Source organism: Lygodium microphyllum, chromosome 7 (genome assembly GCF_053477565.2).
Source record: "Lygodium microphyllum isolate KBCC chromosome 7, Lygodium_microphyllum_v1.1.10, whole genome shotgun sequence".
Taxonomy (NCBI): Eukaryota; Viridiplantae; Streptophyta; class Polypodiopsida; order Schizaeales; family Lygodiaceae; genus Lygodium; species Lygodium microphyllum.
Window position 1 is genome coordinate 17,730,686 of NC_141141.1, and position 18,256 is coordinate 17,748,941.

Sequence of the window (18,256 nt, forward strand, 5' to 3'; positions counted from 1 at the left end):
CAAATTTGAAGGCTTAAGAGAGTGTGCACAAGAGGGAGAGAGAGAGAGCTCAAGTACAAGACAAGATCTTGTTTAGTACACTCTCCTCTCAGTTGAGGGTGTACTTTAGGCTATTTATATAGCCACTGGAGGAGTTATGGTTAGGGTTTCCCTTGTCCTCAAGCCCTTTTACACTTATCTACCCTTATCCTCTCTAATTTAGGGAGAGTTCCTATGCTTACCTTTCAACACAAGGATTGTAAGACAAAACATCAGTCTAATCGATCATAGGCCTTATCAAAATCAAAAAAAAAAAATTAAGTCGGTTTATTCTTTTGGGCATGCTCAAAACCCTCCCACAAACTGATGATGGCATCTAAGATAAATCTACCCTTAACAAATCCTTTCTATTCCTTCCTAAGCCACCCATCTAAGTGGGGGCTAAGCCTTCTTGCTAGAGTTTTCACATATATTTTGTATGCTGATGAGAGGCAAGTTATTGGTCTCCAATTGGTAAGCTTATCTTTATCATCCCTTTTATGGATAAGTTTGATCACTCCCTGGTTAATATCTACAGGAAGGGCACCGTATTTAATTGCCTCCTTCCAGACTAGTATAAGAGGGGTTAGCATTGAACCTTTAAATTCTTTATAGAATTTATTTTGGAGTCCGTCTAGTCCTAGACTTTTGCCATTTGCCAAACTGTCTATGGTATTTGAAAGTTTTGCCTCTGTGATATCAATATCTAGTATTCTCGCCAAGGATTGTGGGCCTACTTTTGGTCTTAGTCTTGCTATTTTGGCTCTTGCCCATCTAGCTTCTAGGGATTATTAGTTAGTGGAAGAGAAAATATATTCAAAGAAAACCGTAGCTATCTCTAGATTCTCTTCTTTGTTAAGTGCAATCAAGCCATCCTTCTTCTGGAGCATAGATACTAGATCTTTTCATTTTTTTATCTTCAATAGGTTGAACATTTCTTTGGAGGGTTTATCTATTTTGCCAATCCACCATGTTCTAAGATAAAGGTGGATTGTTTTTGCTTCATCCTCTTCTAGCTTCCTTAAGCTACTTTTAATATCCAAAATTTGGTCTTGAGCCTTCGCTGTGCAAAGACGCGGGATCTAGAGCATGGCAGGGAGCTATGGTGGATAAAAGAAGAAGAATGAACTCATGATGACAAAGACACTGGACTTGACTGTTACACAAGTGAATTAGGTTCCAAGATGAAGCTTGGACTCATAAACACAATCTTGTGTATAGACTGACAATGACAAGACACTAACTGAAAAGAGAATGCATCATGCTATTGTATTCATCGTATCTCTAAAAGTGGTAGTCAAGTACAATGCTTTATAGTTGTTGGATGATAATAGTTTTTCCTTTTTGTGCATATGGGATTCAGTCTGCCTGCATGTCCTAACCCAAAACTGCCTCATACAAAGAGGCTACAGTAGGTGTGATTGCAAATATCTCAACATTCTCATTACCTAGCTCTAATTGTTTTTCCAATTCAGTGAGAAGAGCATACTTTGAGCTTCTCTCCACTTTTCTATTGTTAATTTTTTCCTACTTGGAAACTATTAAAACATTTTGAGTTCCTCTAATTGTTTCCACCCAAGCTTTTGCAAGAAATTTATAGTTGGCAAAGACAGTCCCAAATTTTACTTATTTTCCCTTTGATTTCTCTGTCTTTAAATAGGGCAAGGTCCATATGGAACCATCCAACCTAAATGATATTAGTGTTAGAAGAGAAATTTCAAGAAACTGGGTAGTGGTCTGAAAGGACCAAGTCTTTACTTATCTTACAGCTTATACTCGAAAACGTTGAGAGCAAACCTGAAGCCACATAAGTTCTGTCCAGCCTAGCTTTCCTTAGAGCAATACCTTTTTGATTTTTTGACCATGTGAAGCCTATGTTGTTGCTTACGTCAATCAATCCATGGAATGCGACCATCTTTAGCCAAGCCTCTTTCTCTTGGCCATTTATAACATGTCCTTTGTGTAAATACCTATCTAAAATTTTTTCCACCATATTGTAGTCACCCACCATGATTCGTGGACAATGAATTTGCATCAAACATATCCATAACGAGGTACGTTCTTAATTAGAGCATGGAGCATACATAGAGACAATAGCAAATTCTTCATGCATCTTAAACTGGACTACTACCCATCTATTTCATGTATCTACAGATACTTTACTTACCAAGGTAGATAAGCTTGTGTTATAACCCATCGTTGTACCTCCACTCCTTGGTGTGTGATTTGTGGTACACACATTCAAAGTTTGGGAGGATCTTAGGGAGGTTGGCGCCTAATGTTTTAATTTCTTGGAGACATAGCAAATCTAGAGCAGTTTTTTTATCCTTGAACCAATTTCTAATTATATCCGCTCGAGATGGGTCAATCAGATCCTTACAATTTAAGGAGACTATTTTAATTGAATTTAATGACATTTGGGTTTTTTTTTTTTGTTCTTCTTTGGTCCTTGGCTGCACTTTCCAAATGGGTTGTTTTCACTCTGTCCCACTTTAGAAATTCTTCTTTTATTGGCTTTATTGAGGTTGTCATTTTTTTTAGGGCTCATTGAAAACTTTGGATTTTGAAATTTATCAGAATCCTCATTGTTTCCTTCAAGGTCCTCAATAACTACATCATCGGCATATTCATTCAGATTTGGAACCGACTCTTTCCTCTGTGAATTCTCAACAAATTCTTATTCGTTATCAGACTCATTAGATGAATTCCCCCTCTTATTAGCCCATTCGGCAAGTTTGGAACCTGTAGTGTCATGTATCTATTATTGTTGTTATTAAATTTCTGGATTCCTACCTGACCTAAATTACTTTATTTTTTTCCTCTCTTTTTTGCGAATTGAAATCCGATGTCTAATTACCTTCTTGAGATGCATGTTGTTTGGGTTTCATCTCAGGGCAATCCCTGATGTAGTGACCTACTTTCAAACATTTAAAACATGCATTCGATAAATTTCTGTACATCAATGGTTGCTTGACGAGGACTTGGCCTTCAGAGTTCTTGATTAACAAAAAAGCAAGGATCTAATTGGATAAATCCATTTCAATGAGAACTTGCGGGAACCATCTGGGGGTGATTAGATTGGTTGGTCTTTGTCCAAGAATCCCGCCTAATGGAGTAGTAAGGGCTTTGACAAACAACCAAAGGTTCCTTGGCAAATCAGTAAGTTCTACCCATATAGGGATTTTGACAAGTTTGTTTGTTCTAGGATTGAATTATGGCGTCCACTTGAACGATGTCAGTGAGGCATTCTTAATCATCCATTGCCCAATCCCCAAAACATTCAAAGCCATTTCTTCATATTCAAACAAGAAGAAGAAAAAATTATTCGACATATAATTGATCTCACTGACTCTACAATCTATAGCCTCCCAACTGTTCCTAATCCACGATCTCATGTTCTCAATTGGGGGGCAAGGACCATGATAGTAGCCAACTAGGGCTTTTTTTTCAAATTCATTATTCCACAGATTAAGACTTGCGATAGGGACAGAAACAAGAATAATCACCTCCCCTTCTTTGCTTGCAACTTCTTCACCTTTTTTTCGAGATTGTGACACTCCATTTTCATTCGACGTTGATTTTCTTTGTTCATTGCCAAACTGATTTGATGGAGGCGCTCTGTAGGAACCGGTCTAAGGGTTTTGATGATGTTGCTCTGTTCCTCCCTAGGATGAAGAATCCACTCCAACAGATTGAGCTCCTCGACGTTGTATTTCCTCACTTGCATGCCAGTTTCCATTTGCTTGTCTAAGCGAGTTATTCAATAATCTTGTGTTGTATAGAGGATTAAAGGAAGCCTCAAGAGAGTCTGTGATTCCCATTCCCAAGCCTTCATGGTTAGAGACGACTCCTAATGAGCTCATTAATCCTATAGGAACTGTCCCAAATTGTGGCACGTGTAGGAAGATATCTACATTCATACCGCGTAGAAGGGGAATCACCATGCCTCTTTCCCCTCCCCCGAGGGGAAGAGAGTTTCTTTGATTACCCTTCTCGAATCCTGCAGAGTTCTAATGTGACAATGTTTGGGAGGGGCAAGGTCTCAGATCAATCATGCAAACCAACAGAGTTTAGGGTTCTCTTTCCCGTCACATCTTTGCCACCTCCTTTAACTATCCTTCATGGCTCAATATGCATAATACTAGCTTGATTGCTTTACTTAGGCATTTGGTTTCCTTTCATTAGTCATCAGCCCCGTTTCATAATGTCTCTCTTAGTTCTAGTTAATACACAAAATAACATTTGCAATCTAACACCACATTTCTAAGTATTTTACATCTCTACAACACGAGGAGTTGCTTTTAGAGTTGGTAAGTGGTTAATGAGCCTACTCCATTAACAATTCACCCCCTCCTTGTCACTTGGCAGATGGGGTTTTTTTATGGGGGATTTCAATATGTGTGTTGATTCTTCACAGTCCACATCAGAGCATTCGATAATGGATGCGCCGAAAAGTCGTATGTGGCATGAGTTGACTCTTGTTCTTCTTAAGCAAGATCTCTGGTCTTGGCTACACCCTTCTTCTACAAGGTTTACATTCCATCCTGCCTAGTATGCAATGACATGGTCGCGGTTGGACCGCATATACATCATGCAGAATGATGATTTCCTTCCTAAGATGCTCGAAATGAAAGTGTTGCAACAATATGCCTTGTCAGACCATTTCCCTCTACAGCTTGAGTTGCTTGCACAACCCATTGCACCTTTTAAGCAATTTCTGGATAGACTCCCTTGACGTTTCAACTCGTCTTATTTGAAGCATGCAATCTTTCAGAGCTATATGCAGCAATTGATTGATAGATTCTTATTGAACTTCTCCTCTCAAGTCACTAATTCACTTGAACGATTGCTCTCTAATGTGCAACGGGTTGCTCGGTAGTATGGGATCCATCATGCCTCTTTTGTCGGTGGCAACCATTTTCGGTCATCCACTATTGATACCCCTATACATTCCATATGTTGATGGTCAAGCAAGGAGCAACAAGGCCACATATGCCATCATTATCAAGATAATAAGACCTAGCAAGGGACTGGGATTATAAGTAGTACCGCTCCATTAACAAATTGTACCACTTACAAAGTGACCAGAGACCCCATTTGTTGTTTATTTATGGCTTAGAGACAATCTTGCTAATGGAGTATGGTCCTAGTCTTAAATTGCATGCTCTATAAAAGCAGCTAGAATAATAAGCCCTCATTTTTTTGTATGTGTTGGCATACCTTGGCAAGGGCCAAGTAAAGGTTAGGAATAAAATGATGAAAAGTAAAATGCCAAGAAACCCAAAAGAGCAAATAGTTTGAGACTAGTAATCGTTTATAATGGTAAAAGGCTCTAAAGTTCCATTACTAAGAGCACAACCATAGATATCATTCCTAAATTGCAATTAGTATCAAGACATAGTATAATGGTATCAAGACGAGTAAAATGAAAGAGTTTTATGTTCCAATGATCTTGGGCACGTTGCAACAAGAAAGGAAGAAGAAAGTGAAGACAAACAAGAGGGAAGGTTAAAGACCGAACAAAAAGCAATGAATCACTTCCTGAACCTTGATGCAAAGCTTGTTCTATTTAAGTATATATAATGGCAACATCTAAAAACCTCAAAAACTACACCATAAACTATTTAAGCTATACTACTTGTTCTAGAGATACACACACAGCTCTGTGTGTGTGTATGTGTGTGTGTGTGTGTGTGTGTGTTACCCGGTGTATCAAGATTTGATTAATAATAGAGCTTGCCACACAATGGTCTCCAATAAACACGGAAAACCCTAGGTAATTGCCTATTATACTTCTAAACTAGCTCTACTCAAAATGATGAGTGTCATGATGCCTTTTCCTTGGGCCCTTTTACTAGTCCCACAAAAATCGATTAGTACCAATCTAATCCCACCACAATATTCAGTGATTGTTGTACCAACTTGTTTCTTAAAACACTAAGTAGACATTGTAGTTCTACCACGATCTTCCCATCCTGAAAGAAATCGTGGACGGACTCTAAACACTTTGAATCCTAATTCTCTGACTTTATAAGATCAACCCTGACCTTGGGTGCCAATATAGCTTCAGTAACCAGTATAAACAGGTACAGCCTTCCATCCTCTAAATGACTTAAAAAATAAGTAAATACTCACAATCTCACCCAATGTTTCTTATTGACTGGCCTTCTCTTACAGGCTTTAGTTTTTTCTCCATATTACCAAAACACTAATATACATTGCTGTTCTACACCTCAACATTCGTGAGGTGAAAGAAAGTGATTGGGCAGGTCTAAACCCCAATAAACATGACGTTAGAAATACCCAACTCTCCATATATGTGTAAACTGAACATTCACAACATCTTATAACCAGAACTTTAAAGTTTTAAAGCCTAGTCTACTGGGATCAACTCCCATTCACACTAAGACTAGTCTCTTCCTTCACACCCATGGTGGGTGAATACTCGGCCATCCCTTCCAGTCCACAAGGAAAAGGCACTGACATGTTGACAGATTCATCACATGGTGTGGAGGGATAATTTGAACCCGAGAGCCTTTCTCCAGGCATTAATGACTGCTCCAGTTTATGTAAAGAATATGGAGCCTTTGACTGCACCCTGTCAAAAAAAAAAAGAGAGAGAGTTCTCAATAATATGAATCCATCATCATTTCTGTATATATTCCTTCCCTTCTTCTGTAAACCGCATGCATGCAAACTGTATTCCCTCCCTCTTAACAGATACACACAAAGACTGGCAATGCAAGGGTGACACACCTCTCTTTTCGCTTTTCAAGGAAGCGAGCCAATGAAGCTTTTCTTGCCAGAGGGAGAGCTGTAAACATGTTGAAGGAAAGGCTCAGCTTTAGGTACAAGAGCTACCAACTTTATTCTGGTAGGTCAATCACAAATGGCACATACCTCTTGGAACAACCGGTTGGCATGCAGAAAGTACTGCACAAGGGGTACTTGGATTTAAGAAATCCATCTGTTTGTCAGTCGGTAAAGAGCTTTGATTGGCTGGCTCAACTGCAATCTGGGAGGTCTGCAGATTCAAGGGCAAGTTGCCCTGTGCTTTTACAGATTCATGTAACGAAGTGCTCAGGTAGACACTATTGCCAGCAAAGTTCATTATTGCCTGAGCCTGCATTAAAAAATGCCCAGAGTTAGCTTATGTCTTATCAAAAGCACACATACTAAGCTTCTTACCCTGATGAAACAGCCCCAGGGAATTTTGTAAGAAATCACACCCAACATAACACTCACAGTTACCACTGGCCTACAGACCAGGACTGGTCTACAAATGGAATGTAACAAATAGCAGGACTCCAGGAGACTGTCCTCCACGAAAGGTGAGCCACATACACCACGAACAGCAGCATAGGATAAGTATCCCAGACAAAGAATGCAACCCTGGCCCAACAGTGGAGCGACTGCAGGAGACTGTCCTCCTGGAAAGCAAGACCCACATACACCCGAACAGCACAGTCGAAACCATGTGTATCATTACCCATGATAGCAGGATGGACTTCAAAGACCGCTTGATAGTTAAGGGACAACCAGTAGTTTAAGAAACATCCAAAAGAACATGTTGCTATTAGCACACAGCTAATAAGCTTCAACCTGTCCACCTAAAAGAAAAGGTTCTTGGTGGATGGATGCTCCTGAAACTCTGACTAGTTTGAAAGCCTCTGTATCCTAAAAGATTTTTTAAGACCACAAATTGATAAGATTGGAGAGGTTTGCCCACAATTTAAAGGCCAAATTATGATGGAGGAATTAAACTAAGTTAACTAAGCGACCAAGTCAATAGCCAACATGCATGCGTCCTGGATGCATCTCCTTCAGACCAGCAACCTTTCAGGCCTCTATTTTCTAGCTGTCAGACTGCTTTCACTAAGGCCTTCTAAAGTTCTTATTGCAGCTGATTTGGGCTCAATGGGCCATCATGGTTAGCATGCAATAATTTCACTTTTAAACACATTACCATAACAACTTATCACAATAATATCAAAACGTTTTGCACTTTCCCTTTCTGTTGCATGTTCAACAGAAATAAAAGTTTTGAATAAATAGAAGTTCTTACCTTTTCAGCACAAATATCATCGAACACGTTCACTTGGCCTCCATAGAATATAGTGAGTTGTGGGTTACTTTGCTTCTCTTGAACATCACATGAAGTCACCCTGTCATTGTGTACAACAAGCACCTGTCAATGAATCGACCAGCACACTAGTACTACATCCTACACTTGTTGCAAAAATGCCACCAAAAACCTTGTTAGAGTTCCAGGTTGAAGAGTGCCAGTCATGGGCCATGCCAGATGTGTGCCAGTTAAAGGCAGTTGTCGTTCAGCCTTTGACATTGATGAATTGTTGCCTGCAGTTGTCTTGGTGCTGGCATGGTTTCTCAATGCATGAAATGGCATAACTTGTTCATTCTTGGCTGGTGTGGGAATCGGTTTGTCAATAATGCCAGAAAAACCACCAGTATAGAAGTCTTCTTGTAATTTGACAGCATTAGGTTTGGAATGACTACCATGCCACCAAGCCTATATGCAAAAGCACAATTTCCCATTCCAACATTTAGAATCAGCATCCCAATGCTACATCATCAATTAACAATGACCAACATCCAAATCTTAAGCACCTGGCTGCAAAAGGCATCCCTTTGGGAGCTGTTGACCAGGTCCTGTACATGTGAAGGATGCAACCCGGGTACCATTGATCCATCAGGAAGGTTTTGAGCAGCACGCTCCATGCACAATTCCCCTTGAAAGTTTCCAGAAGGCTGAAAATTTTGTGAAGTGAAATCCTTCGGCCAAAGAGGAAACTTCATGCCTGGCAAAGCATTCAGTAAAGAGTTTGTATCTTTTAAACTAGAGAGGCATTGATAACCAAAATATTGGCCCGCAAAACCTAGAAACTTGCTTATCCAGAATAAATGGTACAACATGACTCTGATTTCACTGCCAGTTTGCAAAACACAGCCCTACCACTGAGCATGGCACTAATCAGAACAGTACACTAGAAAACAGAATATATAACTCAGAAGAAACAATGGAGGCAATCAGTTCTTCACCATATTGGCTTGCTTTTGGGATAGTCACAGCTATCAAAACAGAAAGGCCAAGGAGCCCATAAATTGACAGCAACTATCTGTGAATTCAACACGTTGCCTACACTTTAGTGTGCAATCTGAGTGCACTCGACAGGTATGAGTATCTGATTGTTATCCCTATGGTGGCCCATAACAACTACAGAAGCATAACACACTCATGAAAACCCATGGTTACAAACATGAGATGGTAAGCACTCAAGGGATAACATGGGTCAGAACTGAAAACTCAAATACTGAATCCGACAATTTCACATCCCACCTCCATGGAAACACAGCTACGGGCACCTGTGAGTCCAGGACTGTGTAAAGACACAAACATCCTGATGGCACAAACTTGGAATGGTGTATGTTCAAGGGCGTCAACATCTAATTCACATATTTTCAAATCTGGCCTCAACAGCGTTCCACTTCTACAAAAGAAAGACTTTATGGATCATTTGTAGGTCTGGTTACAAACATACAAACATGCCATACGTAAAGGCACGTTTACAAACTTGAGATAAAATGTTTTAGCGCTTGCACAATTGCTCTTAACCTACAAAGTATCAGAGATTAAAAGCTGTGGCTGCTGAAAATGAGTATCAATTTGCCACAACGCAGATCCCAATATACACTCAATGGCATGAGCCTGAGTCAGTATCAAATTGGCAACAAGAATGGCAATTTCATATTCCACCTTGCACTACCCTCATAAGTGTTGAAAATGCACAATCGTGTTAAATGAAAAGTCACGAGCAAATACTTGAGAAAAAGTGTGCCTTGCGTATATAGCCATAAACTGCAATGTACCTGTGAATGCCATGTTGCTGTGATTAACATTGCCCTTTGGCAAAGAAAAGGCAGATCCAATGCCTCCATTTCCATGGCCAGAAAGAAAGTTTGGCAGTGCAACATGCTTAGGAGCCAGATGAGCTGCACTGGCATCATGAAATGCAGAGGTAGGTGCGTTTGATTTTGGATCACCTGCATCTGCAGAGTTGTCCACTCTGCCAATTCCAAGAAAATCCCGTTCAACTACTTTCTGCTCCTCGGCCATGCTGTCTGTTCTGATCTTGGATGCCAGATGCAAGGTGCCACAGAAAGCAACGAGGAGGGTGATCTGCAAAAGGAGTAATGTCAAGCATTGCATGTCAGTGGGGCGTAGAATGTTCCATTTGTTTTCTTTAAACGAACTGCAAACGGAGCAATTTGAAGCATTGCATGGCATCAGAGCATTAAATGTTTCTTTTTTCCTTTAAATCAACTGCAAAGGAGAGATTTGCAGTATTGCATGGCACCAATGCCTTGGATGTTTCTTTTTTCCTTTAAATCAACTGCAAAAGGAGCAATTTGAAGCATTGCACATAGCACGTTTCTTTTCTTCTCTAAATGAACTGCAAAAGGAGCGATTTGAAGCATTGCATGGCATAAGTGCATAACATCTTTCTAGTTTCTTTACATTTTGGGAGATGCAAGGTCTTCCCGGGGTGAAATTAGGGTTTGACAGGGAGGGGGAGCAACATGAACGAAAAAACAAAAGAGAGAGTGGAAAAACCGGACCTTGTGAGGGGATGCAACGGCCTTCTTCGGTACTTGTTGGCTGCCGGTACTGCTGCTTCTTCTTCTTGTGCTTTCTTTTTCCTGCTGATGCCGCTGCTGCTTCTTCTTTTGAAGAGACGGATCACAAGCGAGACACCATAGCCGAGAGAGAGAGAGAGAGAGAGAGAGAGAGAGCTCAGTCCGTCTGTCGAAGCCTTCTACGCAAACGCGTCTTCTTCTGCCTCTTTCAACAACACGGCAAACTGTAAAGGGCCCTCCCCGCAGGTTGCTCCTTTCTGCACATGGAGAAGACGACCGGCCAGGCCACCGCGTACAGCCGGTCCGCCCACTCTCACCGGCAACACAGGGTGCAAACCCGCGGGTGGTAGCCGGTTTTCACAACGTGCGCCCTTTTATGGCCATGTGCGGGAAATGCCGTGGTATTGGCAAGCGGGCCCGGGTGTCTGTCTGACGCCCACTTTCTTAAAAACAATTTGAGCGCGTGCTCTTTTTGGAAAGACGGTATTTGAATTTTGAATAAATCAATTCCAAATCTACCAAACAACGTGCGATTCAGTGACAGGGGCCCCGCCGCCGTGGCCCGCTAATTTTAATTTTTCAGACCCTTTTTTTTCTCTCTCTCTCTGTATAAGTTTACTGTAATATATTAATAATTATATATGTATCATACCTTTTTCTCGTTTATGTAAATAACTTCCACGATGATGATGATGATGGTGGTGGTGGTGGTGGTGCAACTTTCTAAACCTTTCCTCGCCTATCTCAATAATTTTCATGGCCCCTATTTTTGAGAGTCTCCTTTTTCTTTATTGTCAATTTTTTACAACCTTTTCAAATTTCCCCTCTATTTAAATAATCTCCAAGTGACTTTGCACAATTCATTTAGCCTTTTCTCGTCTATTTCAAAATAGTTTCCTTGAGGACTCAACTTTACCCCATGTCACATCTCTCTCTCTCTCTTTTCTTTGGGCATTGTAAATAATTTCCATGTTATAATTTATTCGATTTCTTCTTTATTTAAAAAACTTGGACACAAACATGACACCCTCCCCCCCCCCCCCCATAGCCATCCCATCACCAATTGACACTCCATCAAGAATGCCTTCTTTTTCTTTCCGGGGATAGTTTCAAGTTTCAAGGATCAATAAGATGTGTTACAAACTTACAAAGAAACAATTCTAGTGTGTGGGACCTCGCCCGTTTCACTAATAAGGTAGTAAATAGCACAAGAGAATGTTGCTGTGGAACCCCTTTGTTGTTGCCACCCAGTCCCCTTTTGTCACTAGCACTCGCCATCATAAGAAAGGAGGGAAAGGCAAAGGGGGCCCCCTTCTTCGCACCCTCGTGATGTGTCGAAACGTGAGAGAGTGCACAAGCAAGCAAGGAACATCACAAGCCATCAATCAAGAGGAAGAGCAATGGTCTCTATAAGATAGCAAAAAGTTTGATTTGCTAATCTTTCAAACCCTGTTGGATTTGGACATGATTCACAACACACATCATCTCATGTGGAAATGAATGTTAGCCATGCATGAACTTAGTAATTGTAAAATGGACTTTTTCATCTTTTATTATGATTGAATAGTTGCCCCAATTACTACTCTTTTCTCAAACAATTCGTGCCTTGACTTAGCTATGTCCCTTTGAGATAAGGCAAGCAAAATGTCTACATTTTTGTTATTGAGTAGACTAATTAAAGTTTACGTACTTGGAACCACACACTAGTGAATTGCCCCCCTAAAAATGTTCCACTTATAGAGTAATGATGCACCCAATGTGATTACCCATCTCCTTGTCGCTTATGTGTTGCTCAATTGATGCTTTGATCTCAATAGATTGAGTCTTAGTGCTCTTTCCATCTCCTAAGCCATACAAATTGACACATTACTTTTTTTTAGGCTCTTCATATTGCTTTTGTGAGAGCTCCACTACGTATTGCTTTTGGCATTGTCTTTTAATCCAAACTAAAATGTGTATTGACTTTCATCAATAGGTTTACCCAAATCTTAAGTGAAAGACAATTAGTGATACATTACTTCATGACCAATGTGCCTACAAGGTAGGTTAGCACTTTGCTTCTTGTACTTGAGTGGTAGTATCTTCTTTGTTGGTGCTTAATATATTCGGCCCTGTAATGGGAAGACAAATGGGGGCCCTTAATTTGCCTTTAAAGAGTTGCATCAATATTGAGGAAGCTTTACATTGCTATCCATTGCTACATGGCATCTTGACCAAAAGTATACCTTAGGAGAGACTTTGTGAGATCCATGTCTCACTTTAAATGTAAACAAATGATGGAATCTTATTTGCACCTTGAATTCGATACCCTTAAATAAACATATATCCCTAATCTACTCAAGAGGTGTCTTAAAATCACATTGTTCTTTATGCACTCTAGTTGTCTTTACATTTGGAATCCCAAACTCATCACATGTAGGCTTTCTAATTCCACTCGATTTCTCTTCATAACATGAATGTTCTGGTGATTCCTCAACATCAATGAATGGACCTTCTCTTTTCTCGGTGCATGTAAAGATGTTGGGATTTTAGCCTTTATAGCACTACCCTATGATGTAAATCTTATTGACATTGGACTTGCAATAGATTAACTATTAAAGGAATACCCTAGTGTGTCAAAATATATGCATCTCTACTCTATCATAGTATACATGATAGGGTTATAACAACACCACCCTTTTTGCTCAAATGAGTACCTAATGAAAATCGTCTTACTTTGGGGTATATTGGGCCTTGTTCATTGGGAATATGCACATATGCATTGAACACAAACACTTTTAAGTGAGGTAAATCTGATTTCCTACTAATAAACATCTCTCTCGAGGTCATCCCTTGAATTGCAATCATAGTGGTTCTACTTACAATTCACATAGTCATGTATACAACTTCACCCCAAAAGCAATCAAACATACTTTTCTCACTTAACATGGCACATGCTACTGTACAATGTGTCATTAATATGGCCATAGAATGTTAGGTAGCAGTAAGAGAGAGAGGAAATGATTGTTATATCTCCACATTATGGCTTATTACCCTTGCAAATTCACTATCTTGGTTTTGTCGATAACCTTCTTCATGAAAATCAATGATATTATCTGCATAGGAACTCCTATATTTGGGTCTTGTGCATGTACCATGGAAATCAAGCCTTGTAATTTACATAGCACCCAAAGAAAAATAAATAAAATTTTAAAATCAATAACTTCTTCTACGTCAAGAAACAATGGCTCAATTACAAGAGAAAACAACCCAAAAAAGACACCATAATCTTGAGTATGAGCACAATTTTTTTGGATGAGTGGAGCATGTGAAAGATCCCTTATAAAATAATAGCTCGTATGTGAAATTTTAGGAAATTTGAAATTATTTATATCTATAAATCAGGTAGAAATTATGCATGTGAAGGAGAGAGAGTGGACAAGAACTAATTAAGCCACCATGCAACTAGCATGTGAAAGAGATTGGAAATGAGAGTTCTAGCTACTTATATGCTTGCCACTTTTGTCATTCATCCTTATCTCATTATGTAGGGCATCCTCTATCACTTTTCTTTATAAAAAGTGTAAATAGACCCCCCTTGCTCCTCTTTTTTCTACCCTTACTCCTTTCCCATGCTTGGTTGTTTACCCCTTTGATGGACTAGAAGGGAAAGAGGGAGAGAAGATAGTGAGAGAGTGGTGCACAGATCAGTCGTTGTATGCGTGCATAGTGAGCGTCAGAAGGTCCCCAAGAACAAAAGAACTCTACTTTTTACACAAAAACCAATGAAGAAAGCTTGCACGACACGAACAATAGACCAATTGGGTGCAATCTCCCCCCATGCCTTGTGTGAGCGCTCCACAAAGCATGTATTTTATATTATTCATCTTCAAGCTCAAATAATAGCCCAATTTACAAAATAGCACGTTTTAGCTTTTGTGTTTGCTTTTGTGCCACTAAAGAATTAAAGCTATTGGGCGCCTAAGAAGTCACGCGGTACCCAAATACAATGTCCAATACAAATATTTAAATCGTGCGCCCATGCGCAATATACAAAAATAATAAATAAATAAATATCAAGCCCTTAAATAAATAAGCACGACAAAATATGGGCTCCATGCCTAAGATACACGCCCATTAAAAATTGATGATAATTTGAATACACGCTATTCTCCAATACTTCCCACTGCCACCGCTGCTTGCTCTACACATCAAAATTGAAGCATTCACAATTGTCAGAAAAATAATACAATTAAACCGACAAAAGTGAATACCTTGTAGTCTTTAGCTACAAAAATAAATTGGTTAGAAATCAATCCTAACCTTAATTTATTACGAGTGCGCACTCTAAACTCATAAATGTTTATTAATTTAAATATGTATTTTGCGGAATCACCCACTTACACATTAAATTAACAAAACGCCCGAAAAGGATAGGCGTCCCCATCGACTTCTCACACAAAGAATCCATCCTCCAATGCTTCCCACTACCACCGCTGCTTGCTCTACACATCAACTAAAGCATTCACAATTGTTAGAAAAATAATACAATTAAACAGACAAAAGTGAATACTTAGCAGGCTTTAGCTACAAAAATAAATTGGTTAGAAATCAATCCTAACCTTAATGTATTACGAGTGTGCACTCTAAACTCATAAACGTTTATTAATTCAAATATGTATTTTGCAGAATCACCCACTTACACATTAAATTAACAAAACGCCTGAAAAGGATAGGTGTCCCCATTGACTTCTCGCACAAAGAATCCACTTTGTGTATGAGCCCCGGTAATAATAAAATTTTACGGAATCCACCGCAAAACCTCACGAAATCCATCGTGGAATATGCCTCCTAGCATCATACCCCCGAGGTGGGATAACAATTTTCCTCAATTGCTATTAGCTCAATGTGGAGCTAACAGTGTGGGGAAAGCACTTAGGTCTCTAGCGTGCATCCATTGGGCCTCTTCAACAGGATGGTTTTTAAAATTGACCAAATATCTAGAATATCTACGGCCAGTTCTAGTGGTCATAAAATCAGTATCTATAATAGTTTCAGGCTCAAGGATTTCAGTTTCATCATCTAGCGAAGGAGGGTTTTCATAGACATAATGTACAGGTAATCGGCCTCTAAAAGGTCGTAATAAACTGATATGGAAGGTATTGTGGATTTTCCAATGTTATGGTAGTTCTAATTTAAATGCATTGTTATTGATTTTGTGTATGATCTTGAATGGTCCATAAAATCTAGGTGCTAATTTGACAACGGGGTGTTTATCTACACTTTGTAATCTGCGTTTTTCGATTCGTAACTAAACATAATCATCAACTTTAAAACTCATAGCCTATCTTTTCTTGTTTGCTTGTTTTGTATATGATTGCTGAGCTTTGGCAATCATATCTTTAACTTCATCAAAAATAGTAGCATGCATGTTAGCAAAATCATCAGCAGTTTGAATTTTGTTTGATAATGATGTAACAGGTGTAGGCAATCGATATCCATAAATAACTTCAAATGGTGCTTTCTTTGTAACTGTATGTGGTGTGTTATTATATGCAAACTGAAGTAAATGTAGATATGTATCCCATGTGTATGGTTTTGAAATGGTGTAAGCACGCAAAAGATCTAAAATAGTACTGTTAGTAGCTTCTGTTTGACCATTTGTTTTAGGATGAAATGCAGATGAAAAATCAATCTTTGTTCCTAAGTTAGCAAACAAAGTAATCCAAAAATTATTACAAAATCTAGAATCACGATCAGAAATAATGACTTTTGGTAAACCATGATTAGTGAAAACAGTTTTCAAAAACAATTGAGCAGCTTGAGTTGCAGTTAAAGTTTTCTTGCATGGGATAAAATATGCTTGTTTGCTAAACCTATCTACAACATTCCAAATCATATCATGATTAGCTTTAATGTTAGGTAGACCAGTGATAAAATCCATTGAAATCTGTTCCCATGGTCGTGATGGAATGGATAATGGCATTAGTAAACCATATTGTTTACCATGGTGTCTTTTAACTCGTTGATAAATTAAGCATTCAGATACAAAGTTATATACATCAGTGTCCATATGTGGCCAATAAAAATCTTCAATTAATGTACGCAAAGTAGATATAATTCCTCTATGACCTTGATATGGAGGACAATGAATTTCATGCAAAACAAATGATCGAAATGAAACAGCCACACATAATCTTTTTTCATAAAACATAAATCCATTATTATAAGATAATGAATCAATACGAATCCAATTATTTGCAACTAAATTATTCCAATCAGCTTGAAAAGTAGGATCTTAATGATAAATATCTTTCAGAATCAAATGATATCACAGAAATATTTTGAATTGTCGGTCTTCTACTCAAAGCATTAGCAACAGCATTCTCTTTTCTAGGTTGATATTGTATAAGGGGATGAAAACTTTGAATAAAAGCGGCCCATTTAATATGTCAGTCAGATATTTGTGGTTGACTAAGGAGATGTCTAATGCTTTGTTGGTCAGTTTTGATCATAAATTCAAATCCCATTAAATAATGTTTTCATTGACGTAAGGCGTGTATTACGGCTAACAATTCCTTGTCATAGGTAGAATATTTAAGTTCAAATGGTTTGAGTTTGCAACTAGAGTAGGCTATGGGATGAGAATCTTGCATAAGGACTGCTCCTATTCCAGATTCACTAGTGTCAGTAACTACTAAGAAGAATGGTCTATTGAAGTCATGTAATTGTAATACAGGAGTATGAATTAAAGCATGTGTCAGCAAATCAAAGGATTTTTGTTGATTATCAGACCAATTATACACGATACCCTTCTTTAAGAGTTTTGTCAAAGGTAATGCAAGTAATGAGAAATTCCTCACAATTTTTTTGTAAAAACTAGCAAGACCTAGAAAAGAACGTAATTCATGCACATTTTTGGGTATGGGCCAATTTAAAATTACTTCTATCTTTTTAGGGTCGACTTTAATACCTTCTAATGAAATAATATGTCCTAGATATTCAATTTCTGTTTGGAAGAATTCACTCTTTTCTGAATTAACATATAATCAATTGTCTTTTAACAACTTAAAAACTAAAGACAAATGTTCATAATGCTCATTCTCATTTTTACTAAAAACTAACATGTCATCAAAGAAAACAATGACACAATGCTGATGTTTTAGAAATATGCGATTCATCATACGACTGAATGTGGCTAGTGCATTAGTTAAACCGAAAGGCATAACCAGAAATTCATAGTGTCCAAATTGTGTTCTAAATGCAGTTTTGAATATATCAGATTTGTCCAATCTCACTTAATGATATCCAGATTTAACATCTATCTTACTGAATATGGCAGATCCTTGTAGTTTATCCATAAGATCATCTACCCTAGGAATCGGGTATCTATTCTTAACAATAATTTTATTTAGGGCATGATAATAAATGCACATGCAATAAGTATTATTTTTCTTTTTCACTAATAAGACATGTGCACCAAATGGAGAACTACTAAGTCTAATTAATCCTTTGTTAAGCAATTCTTCTATTTGGTTTTGAATTTCTTTCTGTTCAATTTGGTTATGTCTATATGGTGCTTTACATGGTGGTTGTGTTTCAG

General features: G+C 38.5%; 1 protein-coding gene across 1 annotated transcript; it reads right to left on the reverse strand.

Annotated features, from left to right (window-relative positions):
• Nucleotides 1-6,146: 6,146 nt before the first annotated feature.
• On the reverse strand, nucleotides 6,147-11,028 carry LOC148033220 (protein TIFY 6B-like). The gene is made up of 8 exons (XM_087681105.1): nucleotides 10,657-11,028; nucleotides 9,907-10,216; nucleotides 8,647-8,837; nucleotides 8,274-8,548; nucleotides 8,084-8,183; nucleotides 6,919-7,141; nucleotides 6,775-6,832; nucleotides 6,147-6,616 (listed from the first exon to the last, which is right to left on the reverse strand). The coding sequence occupies exons 2-8, from the start codon at nucleotides 10,151-10,153 to the stop codon at nucleotides 6,406-6,408; spliced, it is 1,305 nt and encodes a 434-aa protein (XP_087537231.1). The 5' UTR covers nucleotides 10,154-10,216; nucleotides 10,657-11,028; the 3' UTR covers nucleotides 6,147-6,405.
• Nucleotides 11,029-18,256: the final 7,228 nt, after the last annotated feature.